Source organism: Aulonocara sp. 'chitande type north' Nkhata Bay, linkage group LG23 (genome assembly GCF_057382095.1).
Source record: "Aulonocara sp. 'chitande type north' Nkhata Bay isolate Kocher_YH1m ecotype deep benthic linkage group LG23, A_spYH_male_GT1.1, whole genome shotgun sequence".
NCBI lineage: Eukaryota > Metazoa > Chordata > Actinopteri > Cichliformes > Cichlidae > Aulonocara > Aulonocara sp. 'chitande type north' Nkhata Bay.
In genome coordinates, this window is record NC_141365.1 from 1879277 (window position 1) to 1898561 (window position 19285).

Sequence of the window (19285 nt, forward strand, 5' to 3'; positions counted from 1 at the left end):
AGAGAGATGGAACAGAGAGAGAGAGAGAGAGAGGAACAGAGAGAGAGAGACAAAGGAACAGAGAAAGAGAGAGAGAGGAACAGAGAGAGAGAGAGAGAGAGGAACAGAGAGAGAGAGAGAGAGAGAGGAACAGAGAGAGAGAGAGAGAGAGGAACAGAGAGAGAGAAAGGAACAGAGAGAGAGAGACAAAGGAACACAGAGAGAGAGAGAGAGGAACAGAGAGAGAGAGAGAGAGAGAGGAACAGAGAGAGAGAAAGGAACAGAGAGAGAGAGACAAAGGAACAGAGAGAGAGAGACAAAGGAACAGAGAGAGAGAGACAAAGGAACAGAGAGAGAGAGAGAGAGGAACAGAGAGAGAGAGAGAGAGAGAGGAACAGAGAGAGAGAGAACAGAGAGAGAGACAAAGGAACAGAGAGAGAGAGAGAGAGAGGAACAGAGAGAGAGAAAGGAACAGAGAGAGAGAGAGAGAGGAACAGAGAGAAGAAGAAGAGAGAGAGAGAGGAACAGAGAGAGAGAGAGAGAGAGAACAGAGAGAGAGAGAGAGAGAGGAACAGAGGAGAGAGAGAGAGAGAGAGAGGAACAGAGAGAGAGAGGAGAGAGAGAACAGAGAGAGAGAAAGAACTGAAGAGAGAGACAAAGGAACAGAGAGAGAGAGAGAGAGGAACAGAGAGAGAGGAACGAGAGAGAGAGAGAGAGAGAGAGACAGAGAGAGAGGAACAGAGAGAGAGAGAGAGAGAGAGGAACAGAGAGAGAGAACAGAGAGAGAGAAAGGAAGAGAGAGAGAGACAAAGGAAAAGAGAGAGAGAGAGAGAGAGGAACAGAGAGAGAGAAAGGAACAGAGAGAGACAAAGGAACAGAGAGAGAGAAAGGAACAGAGAGAGGAAAGGAACAGAGAGAGAGAGACAAAGGAACAGAGAGAGAGAGAGGAACAGAGAGAGAGAGACAAAGAACAGAGAGAGAGAGAGAGAGAGAAGAACAGAGAGAGAGAGAGAGAGAGGAACAGAGAGGAGAGAGAGAGGAACAGAGAGAGAGAGAGGAACAGAGAGAGAGAGAGAGAGGAACAGAGAGAGAGAGAGAGAAGGAACAGAGAGAGAGAGGAGAAGGAACAGAGAGAGAGAGAGAAAGGAACAGAGAGAGAGAGAGAGAGGAACAGAGAGAGAGAGAGAGAGAGAGGAACAGAGAGAGAGAGAGAGAGAGAGGAACAGAGAGAGAGAGAGAGAGAGAGGAACAGAGAGAGAGAGAGAACAGAGAGAGAGGAGAGAGAGAGGAACAGAGAGAGAGAGAGAGAGAGAGAGAGAACAGAGAGAGAGAGAGAGAGAGAGAACAGAGAGAGAGAGAGAGAGAGAGAGAGAGAGGAACAGAGAGAGAGAGAGACAAGAGACAGAGAGAGAAACAGAGAGAGAGAGAGAGAGGAACAGAGAGAGAGAGAGAGAGAAGAGAGAGAGAGAGAGAGAGAGAGGAACAGAGAGAGAGAGAGAGAGAAGAGAGAGAGAGAGAGAGAGAGAGAGAGAGCGAGAGAGAGAGAGAGCGAGAGAGAGAGAGAGAGAGGAACAGAGAGAGAGAGAGAGAGAGGAACAGAGAGAGAGAGAGAGAGAGAGGGAGAGAGAGAGAGAGAGAGAGAGAGAGGAACAGAGAGAGAGAGAGGAACAGAGAGAGAGAGAGAGAGAGGAACAGAGAGAGAGAGAGAGAGAGAGGAACAGAGAGAGAGAGAGGAACAGAGAGAGAGAGAGAGAGAGAGGAACAGAGAGAGAGAGAGAGAGAGAGAGAGAGGGAGAGAGAGAGCGAGAGAGCGAGAGAGAGAGAGAGAGAGAGAGAGAGAGGAACAGAGAGAGAGAGAGAGAGAGGAACAGAGAGAGAGAGAGAGAGAGAGAGAGAGAGGGAGAGAGAGAGCGAGAGAGAGAGAGAGAGAGAGAGAGAGAGAGGGGGAGAGAGAGGAGCAGAATGAGAGAGGGAGGGAACAAGAGCAGGTGAGACACACCTGTTAGTCACATGGTTGTTTGCCAAAACTCATCAGAACATGTATCCAGTGCCTAGTGTAACTTTTTAGATTCAGTTTGTTATTTTTCAAATTCTATATTTATTAAGTTATGCAGCTTGTTTGCACAACAAGGATAAATAATTATATAAACTGATAAGTTAATATGCCTGTGGAGTATTACTTCTCAGCTTCCTACAGAGTTTATTTTAATGCTTCATGTAGCTGTAGCGGTCAAAGTGTGCACTTGTATCCAGGATCTTTAGCTACACTCAAAGTTACCCTCCGAGCTTAAACTGTCCTAATACCACCTACAACCTCTCGCAGGAACACAACTGTTCGAAGCTCGTCCGATAATTGCTAAGGCTATATTACATAACAGTAAAAACAGATTATATAAGAGGTCAAATTGATTTTCCCAGCCTACTGTCGTCCTCTGCACCTTGACTCTATGGCAGCAGCTGTCCTGCAGAAACCAACAGCGACTCGCCCTCATGTCATGTTTTGCCCACTGCCAGAAGACAGATAGTACTGTATGCTATTAATCCCTTTAAGACACACAGATGTCACTGAATCACCACTTCACAGGAGACTACACATTTCATCTCAGGAAATGGCTTTTCTTCCTGCAATTAAATCTGCTGACCAGCAAACGTTCATCACGTTTGAGTTTCTGCATTTTGTCAGGCTGCCTGTTCAGACAGAGGAGAGCACACTAGAAGCCTTTTAGCTAGATCTTATTAGGGCTTTTTCACAATTCCACTTTCCAGTAAAATGAATTAGGCTTTTCTCCCGCTAATTTCCTCAACTGATCATGTTGCAAAATGCATGCGCCTGAGGGAGACGTTCCTTGAAAGCCTAATGCTCTTAATAGAGTCCCAAAAGCCACCTGCTCCCTCTCTCCAGACTTTCTCACTATAACATGTCTTGATAAGACGTTGCCAGCATTTACATGGCCAGAGACGAATCATAAAGGCTTCGATGAAGCCTAAAAAATGTGTTGTTAGTTGTTTAGACCGAATGGCAGGAGATGCAGTTTTGAAATAGCTGAATCTTCTCTCTGTGCAGTGTTTACGTGAGCCAGCAGTAGACGGTCCACCAGGTTTGTGTTCACTTTGTACTGGCTTGCAGACCTTCTGTGCTGTTCAATTTAATTTCTCAACAAGGTGGCAGATTTTCTGTTTTTCTGAATTATTACATGTACGTTACTGTTTTTAGTAATCCATGACTTCAGACAGGGTTCTGATCGCTCCCAAATTAGGAAGCAGTTTCTTCAGCCAATGGCAAAACAAGGAGTCTGTCATAGAAGTTTATTATAGATGACTTGGTTCCCACGGAGCCCTAATCTCAGTGTCATGGAGTCAGTGTGGGATTATATCAGGAGACACCGAGACTGTCTTTAAATATGAAGAATTAAAAATATTTAAACATATCTGAGCTTAATCAGATGTTTATTAAACAACAATATTTCATATGGGGCTATTAAGGATTTATCTTTCGGTCTAAGACTTTGAAATTTCAGTAAATGGCACAACTATTACATGCTTTAATCAGCCCTCTGAAGTGATCACTGCTGTTCAAACCTGTCTCTAACTCCAAGCAATTAGAATATGTCGTTTTTAATTAACTCCGCCATGGCCGGTTCCAAGCCCGGATGAGAAAGGAGGAGAGTTGGGCGTCGGGCTAGCAACCTGTACCTGTAAAAAACCCTACCGCTACAGAAATGACAAACGAAAGCAGAAGTTTTGGACAATGTGGCTGGAATTCTACTTCAAACAGGATGAGGGTGCTGGAAGAAACCAAAAATGGCATCCAGCGCCCGATGGAAGCATTATTCTCTGCCAAAACCATCACAAGAATTGGGACATGGAACGTTCGCACGTTATATCAGAGCGGACGGCTGGCTCAACTTTTGAAGGAGTTTGACGATTATCAGCTAGACATCCTTGGAATCAGTGAAATGAGGTGGATAGAGAGTGGCCGAATTATCAGCGATGGCAAGACGATCTTGTACTTGTGTCATGAAGATCGACATTAACATGGAGTGGGGTTCGTATTGAGCAAAGAAGCCGTGAGCGCACTCGTTGTTTGGAAACCTGTTAACGACAGCATCATCACAGCTCGTTTTGGATTTGGACACGCCAAGAAGACCATTGTGCAAGTCTATGCACCAACGGACAATACGGAAGACGCTTTCAAGGACAATTTCTATGATCAGCTGCAAGACATCTTTAATGACATCCCGAATTACGACCTTAAGATCCTCATCGGAGACTTTAATGCCCAGCTGGGCGGCGACCGATTGGGATTGAAGACAGTGGTTGGATCGCATGCATCTTCAACGCATCTCAGCGATAACGGCGAACGATTAGTATCCTTCTGCGAGCACAATGGGCTGTGCGTTGGAAATACATACTTCCAGCACCGAGAGATCCACAAGAAGACATGGCGGTCACCGGATGGGCGTACATTCAATGAAATTGATTTTATCTGCATCAGCCAAAAATGGAGGTCGGCTTTGCAAGACATAAGGGCATGTCAAAAAGCAGATGTTGGATCTGACCACCACCTAGTCAGAGCGGAAGTCAAATTCAAACTTCGGAAACAAAGACAGCCCGCACCAAATGCACCGTTCGCAATCGAGAAGCTCAAGGACCCGACCGTTGTCAATGGCTTCACTTTAGAGCTGCAAAATCATTTCACCCTCCTTGGAGAAATGGAAGACGTCGAAGGCCTCTGGACTGGCCTCAGGGACGCCACTGTGGAGTCCGCCCAAAACACCATCAGAAGACGCAGAGGAAAGAGAAGCGAACAGTGAATCCAAGGAAGAACATGGGAACTGATCGATGAGAGAAAAATTGCGAAGCTCAAAAGAGAGCAGGCCAAAACTGAACAAGCCAGAGAGGAAGGAACCCGATGCTACGCAGAATTAGATCAGCTAGTGAAGAAAAGCTGTCGGAAAGACAAGAAAGAATGGCTAGAATGAAAAGGTGCCGAAACTCAGGAAGCAGCGGATCGGAATGATTCCAAGACCCTATACCGCATCGTAAACAAGCTTACTGGATCGAGGACCAATGCAAATGTCACAGTCGAGGACAAAAATGGGAAGCTCTCGATCGCCCAAGAAGAGCAAAACAAACGATGGGCCGAACACTTCCAAGAGACCCTTAACCAGCCAGAGTCCACCAAGACATACAATTTCAAGGCGGAGGATTCCCAAGATGAACTTGGGGTCAATACTGGCAGAATCACCATCGAGGAAGTGAAGATCGCAATCACGAGCCTTAAGAACAACATAGTGGCTGGCCTAGGCGAAATACCAGCAGAGCTCCTGAAACACGGCGGCCAAGCCATGGTGGAAGAACTGACGACCCTGTTCAACAAGTGCTGGCAAAGTGGCAGTGTCGGAGGACTGGCGGAAGGGCGCCATAGTCAAGCTACCAAAGAAGGGCCACACCTCCGAGTGCACCAACTGAAGAGGCATCACCCTCCTCTCTGTGCCTGGCAAGGCATTCTGTACCGTCCTCCTTCGACGACTGAGGAGTGCCCTCAACCAACGTCTACTAGAAGAGCAAGCTGGGTTCCGGATAGGCCGATCATGCACAGAACAGATTTTCATCTTAAGAAACATCATCGAACAGTGCGTCAAGTACCGACAACAACTCGCCATCAATTTCGTCAACTTCAAGTAGGCCTTCGATAGCATCCACCACGATTCTCTTTGGCAGATGCGGCACTTGTATGGTGTCCCTACCATCTTCATCAACATCTTCAAGGACCTGTACTTGCGATCATGCTGTTACGTTAAGACCGGAAATGGCCACACCGACTTCGTCGAAATCACCACCGGCATCAGGCAGGGCTGCATCCTGTCACCTCTACTTTTTCTCGTTGCCCTCGACTACGTCATGCGGCAAGCCGGATGTCAAATGCCGCATTGGAAAGGCAGCTGCGGTATTTCGGAGGATGAACAAGATCTGGTCCTCCCCGACCATCTCCCTCAAGATCAAAAACCGCTTGCTTAATTTAATCGTGATCCCAGCCGCCATTTATGCCAGCGAGACTTGGAAGGTGTCGGCCTGCATCAACACCAAACTCGACGTCTTTCAGCAGCGATGTTGTTGGGTCTGTGTTTCCACAAACCCCGCTAATTCTAGAGACTTATTCATCATGAAGAAAACAAGACAGTCGATCGATCCATTACTTGCACAAGGGAGGCCTCGTCTGTGTCCAGCACGACAAAGAACCCCCCCTTTGGTTACAAAGACAAGGCACTGTATGTAAATGTATACACTGTGTGTGTGTGTGTGTGTGTGTGTGTGTGTGTGTGTGTGTGTGTGTGTGTGTTATGTGAGAATGTGTGTGTGAGACCTCCTGCTGACCAAAGGGTCATAAACCCAGGAAGCTTACATCAAAAGAAACAGATCTTTCAGATAGGATGTATCTACAATAAAACCTCCCCCAGCACAGAGTGGCTGGAGAGGTGGTCATAATCAAAGGAATGGCTTTGATCCTACTGCTTAAACTAAGACTGTACAAATTTAAGAAACACAATGGCAACATTCAACAATTAGACTTAACAGATGTCTTCGCCGGATTCTGAGGATCCTCTACACCGACCACATCACCAACAAGGAGATCCTGCGAAGGAGTGGCACAGTCAAACTTCACAACATCGTTGCACGCAAAAGGCTCCGACTGGCCGGCCATATCCTCCACATGGATGACGCACAGATTCCAAAAACAGTGATGCGCTTGCAACCCCTGGGCGTTAAAAGACCATGAGGACATCCCCGCAACACCTGGTGAAGGTCATTCCATCAAGACCTAAAGACATTGAATATAACGTTGGATGAAGCTGAAGCCCGGGCACAAGATCGAGCCTGGTGGCGTTCGTTTGCCGCCCAATATGCCACATAAAGCATGGGAGGATCTAAGTCTAAGTAAGTAAGTTTTTAATTGTTCATCTAAGTCGTGGCAATAAATGAAAAAAAAAACACAACTAACTGAAACACACAAAAACATTATTTACAAAAAAGGCAGTTTGTTTCTCCTTCTAAGGTTACATTTCAGAGGTTAGAACTATATCATTTATAACATTTTTGAACATCTGTAACATTCTTACTGACAGGAGTCCGTTGAGTTTGTACTGATACAGTGGGGGAAATAATTATTTCATTAGTTTGCTCATGTAGTAGTGCAAAAACATTACATAAAAGTTATACTTAAATAGATTTTGGTTGATATTTTTCACTACCACAACAATTACAGACTGTTCAATTCTTGGAAGTAAGCAAAATTACAAATTTAGCCGAGGAATAAATAATAATTACCCCCAGTCAAAGGAGCTTGGAAAGAAAAGCGTCTGGACTTCTTTAAGTTGCTTGAAGACGTTTCACCTCTCATCCGAGAAGCTTCTTCAGTTCTAAGGTCAAATGGTGGAGAGTCCCAGATATAAACCTAGTGGGAGTGACCCCCCACAGAGGGACAAAAGGACCCCCTGATGATCCTCTAATCGCCTGAGCCAAGGTGTGAAACTGGGTGTGGGTCCCAATCAGCCAGAGTTTCGGGTGTGTTCATTGTGAAACCTGGCCCCACCTTATCATGTGAATTCCTGAGGTCAGATGGCCCAGGATGTGAGTGGGCGTTAAGGCGTCTGGGAAGGGATCTCAAAACTGGATTATAGATGGCAGAGAGTTGGTGTCGTAAACCCCCGCCTCTGTTCAAAGATGGTCGCTCACAGTGGACATAGATGGCTTCTTTCACTCCTCTTTCGAACCATCTGTCCTCTCCTCATCTGTCCTCCAGGTTTCACAATGAACACACCCGAAACTCTGGCTGATTGGGACCCACGCCCAGTTTCACACCTTGGCTCAGGCGATTAGAGGATCATCAGGGGGTCCTTTTGTCCCTCTGTGGGGGGTTACTCCCACTAGGTTTATATCTGGGACTCTCCACCATTTGACCTTAGAACTGAAGAAGCTTCTCGGATGAGAGGTGAAACGTCTTCAAGCAACTTAAAGAAGTCCAGACGCTTTTCTTTCCAAGCTCCTTTGACTACGATGACCTGGATGACTGAGAACCTTCACAGACAATAATTACCCCCACTTTATAGATACAGACAGTTTATGGCCACAATTGTATTTAAGTTGCTTTTTAAATACAAATCATCTCCCACGATCAGGAAAGAGAGAATATAAAAATAACAGTGTGTGATATACTCATATTGGACTTATTGGCTGTTTAGCTGTCTCCATCTACACTCAGATGTAACAATCTGCTAACAATGGCAGGTTTTATTTATTGAGATTTTGCAGTTCAGTGGAAATTATGTTTTTATTTTTGTTTGCCAGCTTTTTATGGCTGGATTATCTGTATTTGAAATGTTTCTGCTGGTATTAATGCCACATGCTGAGTTTAACATTTAAAAACTTTTGTTGAAAATGTCCTTTAACTACTGACAACGTTCTCTGTGGGCAGTTTGAGACTAAATCTTGTGAAACATGATATCCCCCCTAAGCAGTTTAAAATTACACAAGCCTGTGAGCATTAATTATTCCTTATGTAAGTCACTATCTCCTCATTTAAAACCAGATTACACTGTAGTGCGCTGCCAGGTGATGCATCTCATACAACAAAGATAAAGTGGCCTGCAGTAATGAGCAATATTATATTTTGAGTGAGACAATAGTTACTTTTATGTCTTACTTGGCATTCAGTGGACACATTTTACATTACTTTTACACAAAGAAATTCATTTGTTTCACAAAAACTGTTTTAGGAATTAAAGTTCACATTAGATTTTTTTCCTTTTATCAATGTTGTGTATGTTTTACACTGTGAGCTCACAGGAGATGATTAAATGACACCATTATATCTCTGGTAGCTCACTGGGACCAGTTTGACTATATGTGAACACTGTGAGTTTTGTAAAACTTTATATCCAACCATGTATTTTAAAATTTACCACAAGCTTTTATGTTCATTACATAAAAAAATATAGAATTTCAAGTTGCAGTTTCCTCTGCGTCTTCCAATGTTATTGATCAGAAGACACAGAGGAAAGAGAAACGAACAGTGGATCCAAGGAAGAACATGGGAACTGATCGATGAGAGAAAAATTGCGAAGCTCAAAAGAGAGCAGGCCAAAACCGAACAAGCCAGAGAGGAAGGAACCCGATGCTACGCAGAATTAGATCGGCTAGTGAAGAAAAGCTGTCAGAAAGACAAGAAAGAATGGCTAGAATGAAAAGGTGCCGAAACTCAGGAAGCAGCGGATCGGAATGATTCCAAGACCCTATACCGCATCGTAAACAAGCTTACTTGTGATCGTGGCTCAAGAGTTGGGAGTTCGCCTTGTAATCGGAAGGTTGCCGGTTCGAGCCCCGGCTCGGACAGTCTCGGTCGTTGTGTCCTTGGGCAAGACACTTCACCCGTTGCCTACTGGTGGTGGTCAGAGGGCCCGGTGGCGCCAGTGTCCGGCAGCCTCGCCTCTGTCAGTGCGCCCCAGGGTGGCTGTGGCTACAATGTAGCTTGCCATCACCAGTGTGTGAATGTGTGCGTGAATGGGTGGATGACTGGATATGTAAAGCACTTTGGGGTCCTTAGGGACTAGTAAAGCGCTATATAAATACAGGCCATTTACCATTTACTGGATCGAGGACCAATGCAAACGTCACAGTCGAGGAAAAAAATGGGAAGCTCTCGATCGCCCAAGAAGAGCAAAACAAACAATGGGCCGAACACTTCCGAGAGACCCTTAACCAGCCAGTCCACCAAGACGTACAATTTCAAGGTGAAGGATTCCCAAGATGAACTTGGGGTCAATACTTGTATGTTCATTGCATAAAAAAATATAGAATTTCAAGTTGCAGTATTCTTATTGATAAATCCTGTATATTGAGGGTCCTGCAGTATCTTAGCTGTTCCTAGTACTGTGCTCTTCTGGACAAAGATCTCCGATGTTGTTCCTGGGATCTGCTGGAGCCACTCACCTAGCTTGGGAGTCACTGCACCTAGTGGTCCGATTACCACTGGAACCACTGTTATCTTCACCCTCCACATCTTCTCCAGCTCTTCTCTGAGCCCTTGGTACTTCTCCAGCTTCTCGTGTTCCTTTTTCCTGATGTTGCTGTCATTTGGCATCACTACATCTATCACTGTTTCTCAGTTAGCGTGGATGTTGGGTGTCAAAGATCCCATAGGTCCCTCATCCCACTCATGTAACCTCTTCTGCTTGGGTTAATATAGTAGCATTCCAACAGTGACCTATTTTTCCTCTCTTGCCCAACGATGCCCTTCTCTCTGTTGGAGTAGCCCACTTCTCATCAGGGTGCCCTGGTTCCTCTTCATCTGACGCAGACCTTTTTAATCCGGGCAAGTCCGAGCGAGTATGGCTTCATATAAATAAAACACCCAGCACGCCCCTGCGGGCGGTTTATCCTTTAAGCTCGGGTCCTCTACCAGAGGCCTGGGAGCTTGAGGGTCCTGCGCAGTATCTTAGCTGTTCCCAGGACTGCGCTTTTCTGGACAGAGATCTCCGATGTTATTCCCGGGATCTGCTGGAGCCACTCGCCTAGCTTGGGAGTCACCGCACCTAGTGCTCCGATTACCACGGGGACCACCGTCACCTTCACCCTCCACATCCTCTCCAGCTCTTCTCTGAGTCCTTGGTATTTCTCCAGCTTCTCGTGTTCCTTCTTCCTGATATTGCTGTCATTCGGAACCACTACATCGATCACTACGGCCGTCTTCTTCTGTTTGTCTACCACCACTATGTCCGGTTGGTTAGCCACCACCATTTTGTCCGTCTGTATCTGGAAGCCCCACAGGATCTTAGCTCGGTCATTCTCCACCACCCTTGGGGGCATCTCCCATTTTGATCTCGGGACTTCCAGGTTATAGACCCCAGCCTCTATGGATCTTGTACTCAGAGCTTGTTCTTGTGCTGCCATGATTAGTGCCTCTGTGCTGTCTTTCAGTCCAGCTTTGTCCAGCCACTGGTAGGATTTCTGGATATCAGCCACCTCCTCTATCTGCCGGTGGTACATACCATGCAGGGGCCTGTCCTTCCACGATGGTTCCTCGTCTCCCTCCTCTTTCTTGGGTTTCTGCTGCCTGAGGTATTCACTGAGCACTCGGTCAGTTGGGGCCATCTTCCCAATGTATTCTTGGATGTTCGTTGTCTCATCCTGGACTGTGGTGCTGACACTCACCAGTCCCCGGCCCCCTTCCTTCCGCTTAGCGTACAGCCTCAGGGTGCTGGACTTGGGGTGAAACCCTCCATGCATGGTAAGGAGCTTTCTTGTCTTAATGTCAGTGGCTTCTTTCTCCTCCTTTGGCCAGCCTATTACCCCAGCAGGGTACCTGATCACGGGCAGGGCGTACGTGTTGATGGCCCGGATCTTGTTCTTACCATTCAGCTGACTCCTCAGGACTTGCCTGACCCTCTGCAGGTACTTGGTGGTTGCAGCTTTTCTAGCGGCCTCTTCGTGGTTCCCATTTGCCTGCGGGATCCCCAGGTACTTGTAACTGTCCTCTATGTCTGCAATGTTGCCTTCTGGTAGTTCAATCCCCTCAGTTCTGACTACCTTCCCTCTCTTTGTTACCATCCGACTACACTTCTCCAGTCCGAACAACATTCCAATGTCATTGCTGTATAGCCTGGTAGTGTGGATCAGTGAATCGATGTCTCGTTCACTCTTGGCATACAGCTTGATGTCATCCATGTACAGGAGGTGGCTGACAACTGCTCCGTTCCGTAGTCGGTATCCGTAGCCAGTCTTGTTAATGATCTCACTGAGGGGGTTCAGGCCTATGCAGAACAGCAGTGGGGACAGAGCATCTCCTTGGTAGATCCCGCACTTGATGGTGACTTGTGCTATGGGCTTGGAGTTGGCCTCTAGTGTTGTACGCCACATCCCCATTGAGTTCCTGATGAAGGCTCTCAGGGTCCTGTTGATCTTATATAGTTCTAGGCATTCCAGTATCCAGCTGTGGGGCATTGAGTCATAGGCCTTCTTGTAATCAATCCAGGCAGTGCACAGGTTTGTCAGTCTGGTCTTGCAGTCTCGGCTGACTGTTCTGTCTACCAGTAGCTGGTGTTTTGCGCCTCTGGTATTCTTGCCAATTCCTTTCTGTGTCTCGCTCATGTATTGACCCATGTGCCTGTTCATCTTAGCCGCTATGATGCCTGACAGGAGCTTCCATGTAGTACTGAGGCAGGTTATTGGTCGGTAGTTGGAGGGGACTGGTCCCTTCTTGGGGTCCTTGGGGATCAGGACCGTCCGGCCTTCGGTTAGCCATTCCGGGTGTCTCTCGTTAACTAGCAGCTGGTTCATTTGTGCTGCCAGACGCTCGTGGAGTGCAGTCAGCTTCTTCAGCCAGTAGGCGTGAACCATGTCGGGCCCTGGTGCTGTCCAACTCGTTATACTGGAGACCCTTTCTTGGATATCTGCCACTGTGATGGTTACTGGACCCTGTTCAGGGAGGTTGCTATGGTCTGCCCTCAGATCCACTAGCCACCGAGCATTGCCGTTATGGGTTGCGTCCTTCTCCCATATGCTCTTCCAGTATTGCTCCGTCTCCAGCCTTGGTGGTGCTGTTCTCTTATTGTTCCCTTGCCACTGAGAGTACACTTTTGCTCTGTGGAGAACAGCTGGTTTATTCTCCTGCCTTCTATCTCTCTGGTGTACCTCCTCAAGCGGCTGGCCAAGGCTGTGAGTCTTTGCTTGGCAGTTTCCAAGGCCTCAGGTATGGACAGTTTGCTGTATTTCTTATGCACCTTCTTTGCCGCACCTTTCTGCAACTCCGTTAGTTGGCTAACCTCCCTCCGTGCTACTTTGATCTTAGCCTCTAGCCTCCTTCTCCATGCAGGGTACTGCCCCTTGTGGCTATTCAACTTGTAGCCAAGCATCTCACTGATCACTGCTGCCGTATTGTAGATCAGCTTGTTAGTGTCGGTAATCGTGGTTGTAGGTATTGTCCGTAGTGCTGCATTAACATCATCTAACAGACCTACTGAAGGTACTTCACGTAATCTTGGTAACCGGCTACGGGGGATCCAGGTTTCAAGCTTGGCCATGATCCTATTTTTCAGGTATATATATAAATATAAATATCTCCCTCACCAAAATACATGACTACACAATTTGTGTATTTATTTTAGAAGTGACTTTTTTTTATATTTGCATAAACTCACCCTGGGTCAACACACCTGATTCAAATTATTAGTTCATTCCCAGGCCTCTGGAGAATTTCAAGACATGTTGAGGAGGTCATTTAAATCAGCTGTGTTGAGTCAGGGACACATTTAAAACCTGCAGGACACCGGCCCTCGAGGCCTGGAGTTGGACACCTCTGGTCTATGGGGATTAAAATTTTTTTTTAAACAGCATTAACGACCCTTCATTACTTCAATTTCCTTCTGTTTAGCGTTGGCTTAATTTGTCAGGTTGCTGCTTGGTATAAGGGCTGTATTGGTGTGGTGGTTTCAGTGTTTTTTTTTTGAGGAAATTTGTTTTGAATTCCTATTTTAAAATAACTATTTATTAAGGAAATACTAGAGAAAATCTATAAGGTTAAATGGCGACAGCAGCATATAAGAGCAGAGAAACATTTTTAGATAAAAAGTGCAAATAGTCACTTTTATCAACCATTGGTTGATGAAAGTTTCACTGAGATATCACAGATATATTCAGATATGGTGATAAATAAGGACATAACATCAATTCTTTACTTTATGGTCAGAAACGTGGACACAGCTTGTGTGCCATGTTAGCCACATGGTACAGTATGAAGTAGTTTCTGATGCATGTCTTTGCGCTGCTGGCTCACCTCTAGCGTCTCACCTCTTTCATGTTTTCCTCTTAGCTTCAGAGAGAAGCCGCAAACAATAGCTGGGTCCCTCTGTGGAAATGGAAAATTGATCACAGTCAGGGATGAGCTTATCCTCTGTGGGTTTGAGTGGAAAATGTTTGCTGCACTACTGAGTGCAGTGAGCTGATATATGGTGGCAAATAATAATAATAAGCGGTCCACTGGAGCATTGTGACTGACTCAAACAGAAGATGTAAATAAATAAGGCAGACTCTCCACATACAAATCTGTTCCTTCACAAACGCTAAAGTTCAGATTTCAGAGCAGAGCTGCACTCAGACCTCTGCTGCTGAGAAGAAGCGGTGCTTTGTCCCTGACACAGAGAACAGACAAGCATCTCTGCTGAATACGTTTGGACATGTGGTGGAATGGGCTAGCATTAACATTCATACATCCTAAATCTATCACATGAAGACATACAGTATGAAAAGTCTCAGGCCCTTCTGTATCTTTTATATTTGGTTTGGAAAATAAACAGAAATAGTTACGAGAATTTATTGAAAGGTGAAAGCATGTCCAGTCTACGTTCATTATTCCATCAGTTAACAATAATAACACCACTGACTGAAAAGCCCAAACTGTGACAGAGTGTGACGTATCATGTTTAAGTCTCTTTGGTAGTCTTAAGTGTGTCCAACTCCTCAAAAGCTGCTGTCCTACAGCGTTTAGCTGCATCCCTACTCCAACACAGTTGAATGAGATGGTTGGATTACCTCGTCAGCATGCCATCAAGCTTGGCAAAGGCCTAGTAACAAGCCATTCATTAGAGTCAGGTGTGTCGGAACAAGAGTGCATCTAAAAGCTGCAGCTCTCAGGGAAAAGCAACCTCTCTGTCTGACTCTCACTCGAGGACTGGAGTTGGACACCCCTGTCTAGTGCCTTGGTTATTCCTGTTTAGATTTTGATTATTTCGTATTTTCCCCTTTGTGTCTTTGCCCTTGGTCGATTTTGTATCTTCAGGTTTGCTTAAGTTTTCCTATTGTCCAGCAGTAAAGCTGCTTTTTGACTTTAAGTTTCACCTCCGCGTACGAGCCTGCATTGGGTCCTTTCCTGCCTGCCTGCACGCAGACCGTGACACAGAGTTTCGACCATGTTGTACAGATGGCTGTACAAACTCATGATTAAGTCTGTCTTGGCCTCCTCTGTACCGTAGAACGTTTTGGTATTTTTCATAGATATGTGAAAAACCTCCAGAAAGCCCAGAGTACTGCTGAAGACCAGTTTGTTCCACAGTACTGTACATGTAAAATAATATTAGTCGTTACCTTTGAAAATACATTTTTCTCTTTGATGGAAAGGGAGAATGATGAGGTTCAGACAGAAATGCACCCCCTCCTTAAGATATTGATGTCAATAACTGACTTCCAGTAGTACTGTGAATAAGGCTTACACCTATAAATGTTACCATCACTTTTACTGCTGATATTTAAGCGTGACATTTCGTGCCATGTTTACTGGCCTTCATACTTGTTATGGGGATAGTTTCTTATAATGAATGGGGAACTTTGGCAGCAAACATGCCACGGAAAGCTGCAACCTGATGTGCTTGAAAAATAATTTAGGTAATTTATTGTGCTTACAGCAGCTCATCCATCACTGTCACAAACTATTGGCTCGCACGGTCCAGCGCGAGTCTTTGCAGCAGCAGCACATTAAGACGAAGCATTCCTTTGTTGGCGGCTAATACAAATCATGTTCAAAATTACTTCCTGCAGCTGAAGGAAATTTATGTTCCAGTACAAAAAACTGCACTCTACACTAAGGCTTGTCTGCTGAGAATATTTAGTACCCACTCGTGTTCCCTAGTAGTTTATAAAGACTTGAGAAATGTGACATTAAGTCAGTGTCGGGGTAGTAAGAGCTCTAGACATGTCTAACTCTCAAAGCCTAAAACTAATTTAAAGGACACTATTTAGTTTGTAAAGCAATGTTCTTTTGTGCTTGTGGGAAATTATCTTATTCAAATGCAATTATTCAAATGTGCACATGATTATAATCCTGAAACACAGCGTGGTGGATTCATTTCTCATGTCTAATCAGGTTTTTGATTCCTTGGTTACCTCATTTCCTCCATAACAACGCTGCAGTTCGAGCCACTGAAGTAATTAGATGCGTCAATGGCTGCGGAAAAGTTGTTTTTTAATTGTTTTGTGTTGTAATGTTATCTAATGTACCATACTGTAGCATAGTGTCACAGTTCTATAATAACAAAGAAGTGGTTCTTATTCTGACAACTATAATTTAAAACATTTCAACACCTGGTAAAACTAAGCATTGTGTGTGTGAGTGATTCTTTTAAAGAGGCATATTTAATTTCCTCTACATGTTAGACATGAAAATGTGCAGCGCAGTCCTTTGTGTGTGGTTAATGTGCAGCCGGTAAACTGATTTGGGGGCTTTGACACATTTTCCTGATACATTTGAAAATGACAGGACAAAAATTAAAATGTAATAAATGTTTAACTGCATGTGTCTTCCTGTCTTTATGCTGAGCTATGCTATAACTGGCTCCTCTTCACCTGTACCAATCTTCATCCCTTCCTCAAAGTCAGATTACACCAATTCATAGATTCATTTATTAAAATAACAATAAAAGTAAATTCAGTCTGGTATCTTGTGAAGTAAATCAACTTATCCTGTTCAACCACACATGGCTTGGTTGGTGATCTAACTAATGCCTTGCCTGGTGATTTCACAGAAAGGTCTGTGTGGATTTAAGCTCTGGTGACGCTTTAAGTGTCTCAGTCAACAAAAGAAGTTTCAGCGATTCACTGAAAACATTTATGCGGCTGCATTCCCGCACCAGCAGCATTTACTACTGTCAGGTTTGTGCTGCAAATCAGACCCAAGAAAAACTGTTTGACTTTTCTTTAGTGTCACACACAAAGGACAGCCTGTCTTGTAAGGTCAAAACACGAGAGACCGTCTTAAGAAAGTGTAAGAAAGTGTTAAAGACTGGAACACAAAAGCTGCCAGTGTTAGGGCTTTTTTTACTGTTACATGTATATTTTATTTATATTGTCTCTGTATTTATATATATGTGTGTGTGTATAACTCTGTAACTTCTGTCGGTGCTGTGCTTTTTTGGAAATCGAATTTCCCAGAGGAACCCACCCGAGGGATTAATAAAGTTCTATCTTATCTTATCTTATCTTAGACGCATCCGCAAATCGCTACCTTATCGTGGTGGAGGGGTTTGTGTGTCCCAGGGATCCCAGGGGCAATGTTGTCCAGGGGCTTCTAGCCCCTGGTAGGGTCTCCCATGGCAAATTGGTCCTGGGTGAGGGACCAGACAAAGAGCGATTCAGAAGACCCCTATGAGAAGACCATCGAGGAACAGTTCACCCTGCCTGGGATAGGATTAGCCGGCCCCACCCTGGAGCCAAGGGAGGTGGCTGGGCCTTAGTCCAAGGGGCCCGGTAGGGCACGGCCCGAAAAAGGGATATGGGCCCATCTTCCTGCAGACCCACCACCCGCAGGAGGCACCGTAGGGTTCGGGTGCTTTGAGAGTTGAGCGATGCACAGGAGCAGAGGCCCTGGCGGACCGACCCCCGGCTACCAAGACATGTAGATGGTTAAAAGAATGACCCTAAAGTCTGTGGACACGATCTATTATATTCATATACATTACTAGTACAAACATCTACAGACATAAAGGATTCCAAGCTTGTTTACCATGTCTAAGGAGGAATGATGCAAGGAAGTATAAAAAAGATCCTGTTTTTACAAACAATCTGATGTGGATAAGATAAAAAAGCAGGGTCCCACTGAAAGAAAAATGTCTTCATAGTGCTATTAGAGACCAAATCCTCAGAGGCTCAATTTACCAGAGCTCAAACATGAAACCCAAATTCAAAAAACAAGCTGCTGTGGAGTGATGCTAACATATTATTTATGACAAGCCATGTCTCCCAACTAATGGTGGATCCAATGATGTTTACTGTGCTGCAGATGTAGTCCTCAATTTAACAGCAAAGAATTAATTAACTGCTGTTTCATTAACACTCTCCATAATAAGGTTAGATTTATGTACAGGAAAATCATCATTCCACAGTTTCCCTGTAAACCTAATTTCAGTGCAGCAGAACTGGATCTATTTCATTATGGGGAGGATGTGCCATGGCAGAGCTTTCACAAAAATGAAGTGACACTCTGGGAAAGGCAGAGGACGGTAATGCCTTATAATGGGGATAGATGGTGAAAAGCTGTCCCTGAGGGTTTACAGACGGCTGCTCCCTAGGACAACTGAGAAAACATGGCTTAAATGAAATGAGAGCAAAGGCAGCATGCTACTGAGTGTGCACCAGACTACTATGGCCCAATCACCCATGAATCCATCTCTTCAGCTCACACCGGTAACAATCAAATGCAGTCAGTGACAGGATGCACAGTACATCTGATCAGGGTTCTCAGGACTTCACTTTTGTCATCTTACAGCCTTATTCAACCAAAATGTTGCTTGAGATTTTCACAAATTTATGAAAAATAAAAAAACCTAAATACAGCACGCATAAATGCTCACAGTCTTTCTACGCAATTACAAACTCAAGCCTTTTGAGTATGACGCGACAAGCTTGACACGCCTATTTTTGGGCAGTTTCTCCCATTTTTCTCTGCAGAGCCTCTCAAGCTCCATCAAGTTGGATGTGCACAGTCATTTTCTGATCTCTCCAGAAATATTCACTTGGGCTCAGGTCTGGGCTCTGGCTGTGCCACTCAGAGACATTCACAGAGTGGTACCAAAGCCATCAAGATTATCAGCAAGGATGTCTCTGTGCATCATTGTATACATCTTTCCCTCGACCCTGACTGTCGACCATAATATCCTATTAGAGCGATTAGAACATGCTGTAGGTATTACAGGTACTGTGCTGCAGTGGTTTGTATCATATCTATCTAATAGACTCCAGTTTGTGCATGTAAATGGAGAGTCCTCTTCACACACTGAGGTTAATTATGGAGTTCCACAGGGTTCAGTGCTAGGACCAATTCTGTTTACATTATACATGCTTCCCTTAGGCAGCATCATTAGAAGACATAGCATACATTTACACTGCTATGCAGATGACACCCAGCTCTATCTGTCCATGAAGCCAGATAACACACACCAATGAGTTAAACTGCAGGAATGTCTTAAAGACATAAAGACCTGGATGGCCGCTAACTTTCTGCTTCTTCATTCAGATCAAACTGAGGTTATTGTACTCGGCCCTGAAAAGCTTAGAAATATGGTATCTAAGCAGATTCTTACTCTGGATGGCATTACCTTGGCCTCCAGTAACACTGTGAGGAACCTTGGAGTCATTTTTGACCAGGACATGTCCTTCAATGCACATATTAAACAAATATGTAAGACTGCGTTCTTCCATTTGTGTAACATTTTATATTTTTTATTTTGTATTCCTATTTATTCTATTTATCCCCTTTGTATAT

At 44.8% G+C, this 19285-nt stretch overlaps 1 protein-coding gene across 4 annotated transcripts in view; it reads right to left on the reverse strand.

Moving 5' to 3' along the window:
- The window catches only part of pex5la (peroxisomal biogenesis factor 5-like a), a 127353-nt gene that overhangs the window by 63503 nt on the left and 44565 nt on the right, over window positions 1-19285 (reverse strand). Inside the window, exon 2 of one of the 4 annotated variants that reach the window (XM_086284292.1) lies at window positions 13825-13882. The exons of the other annotated variants lie outside the window; for them this stretch is intronic. Within the exon in view, the coding sequence (XP_086140418.1) occupies window positions 13825-13833 (9 nt within the window). The 5' untranslated portion in view covers window positions 13834-13882. The remainder of the gene's footprint in view (window positions 1-13824; window positions 13883-19285) is intronic. 4 annotated transcript variants of the gene reach the window in all.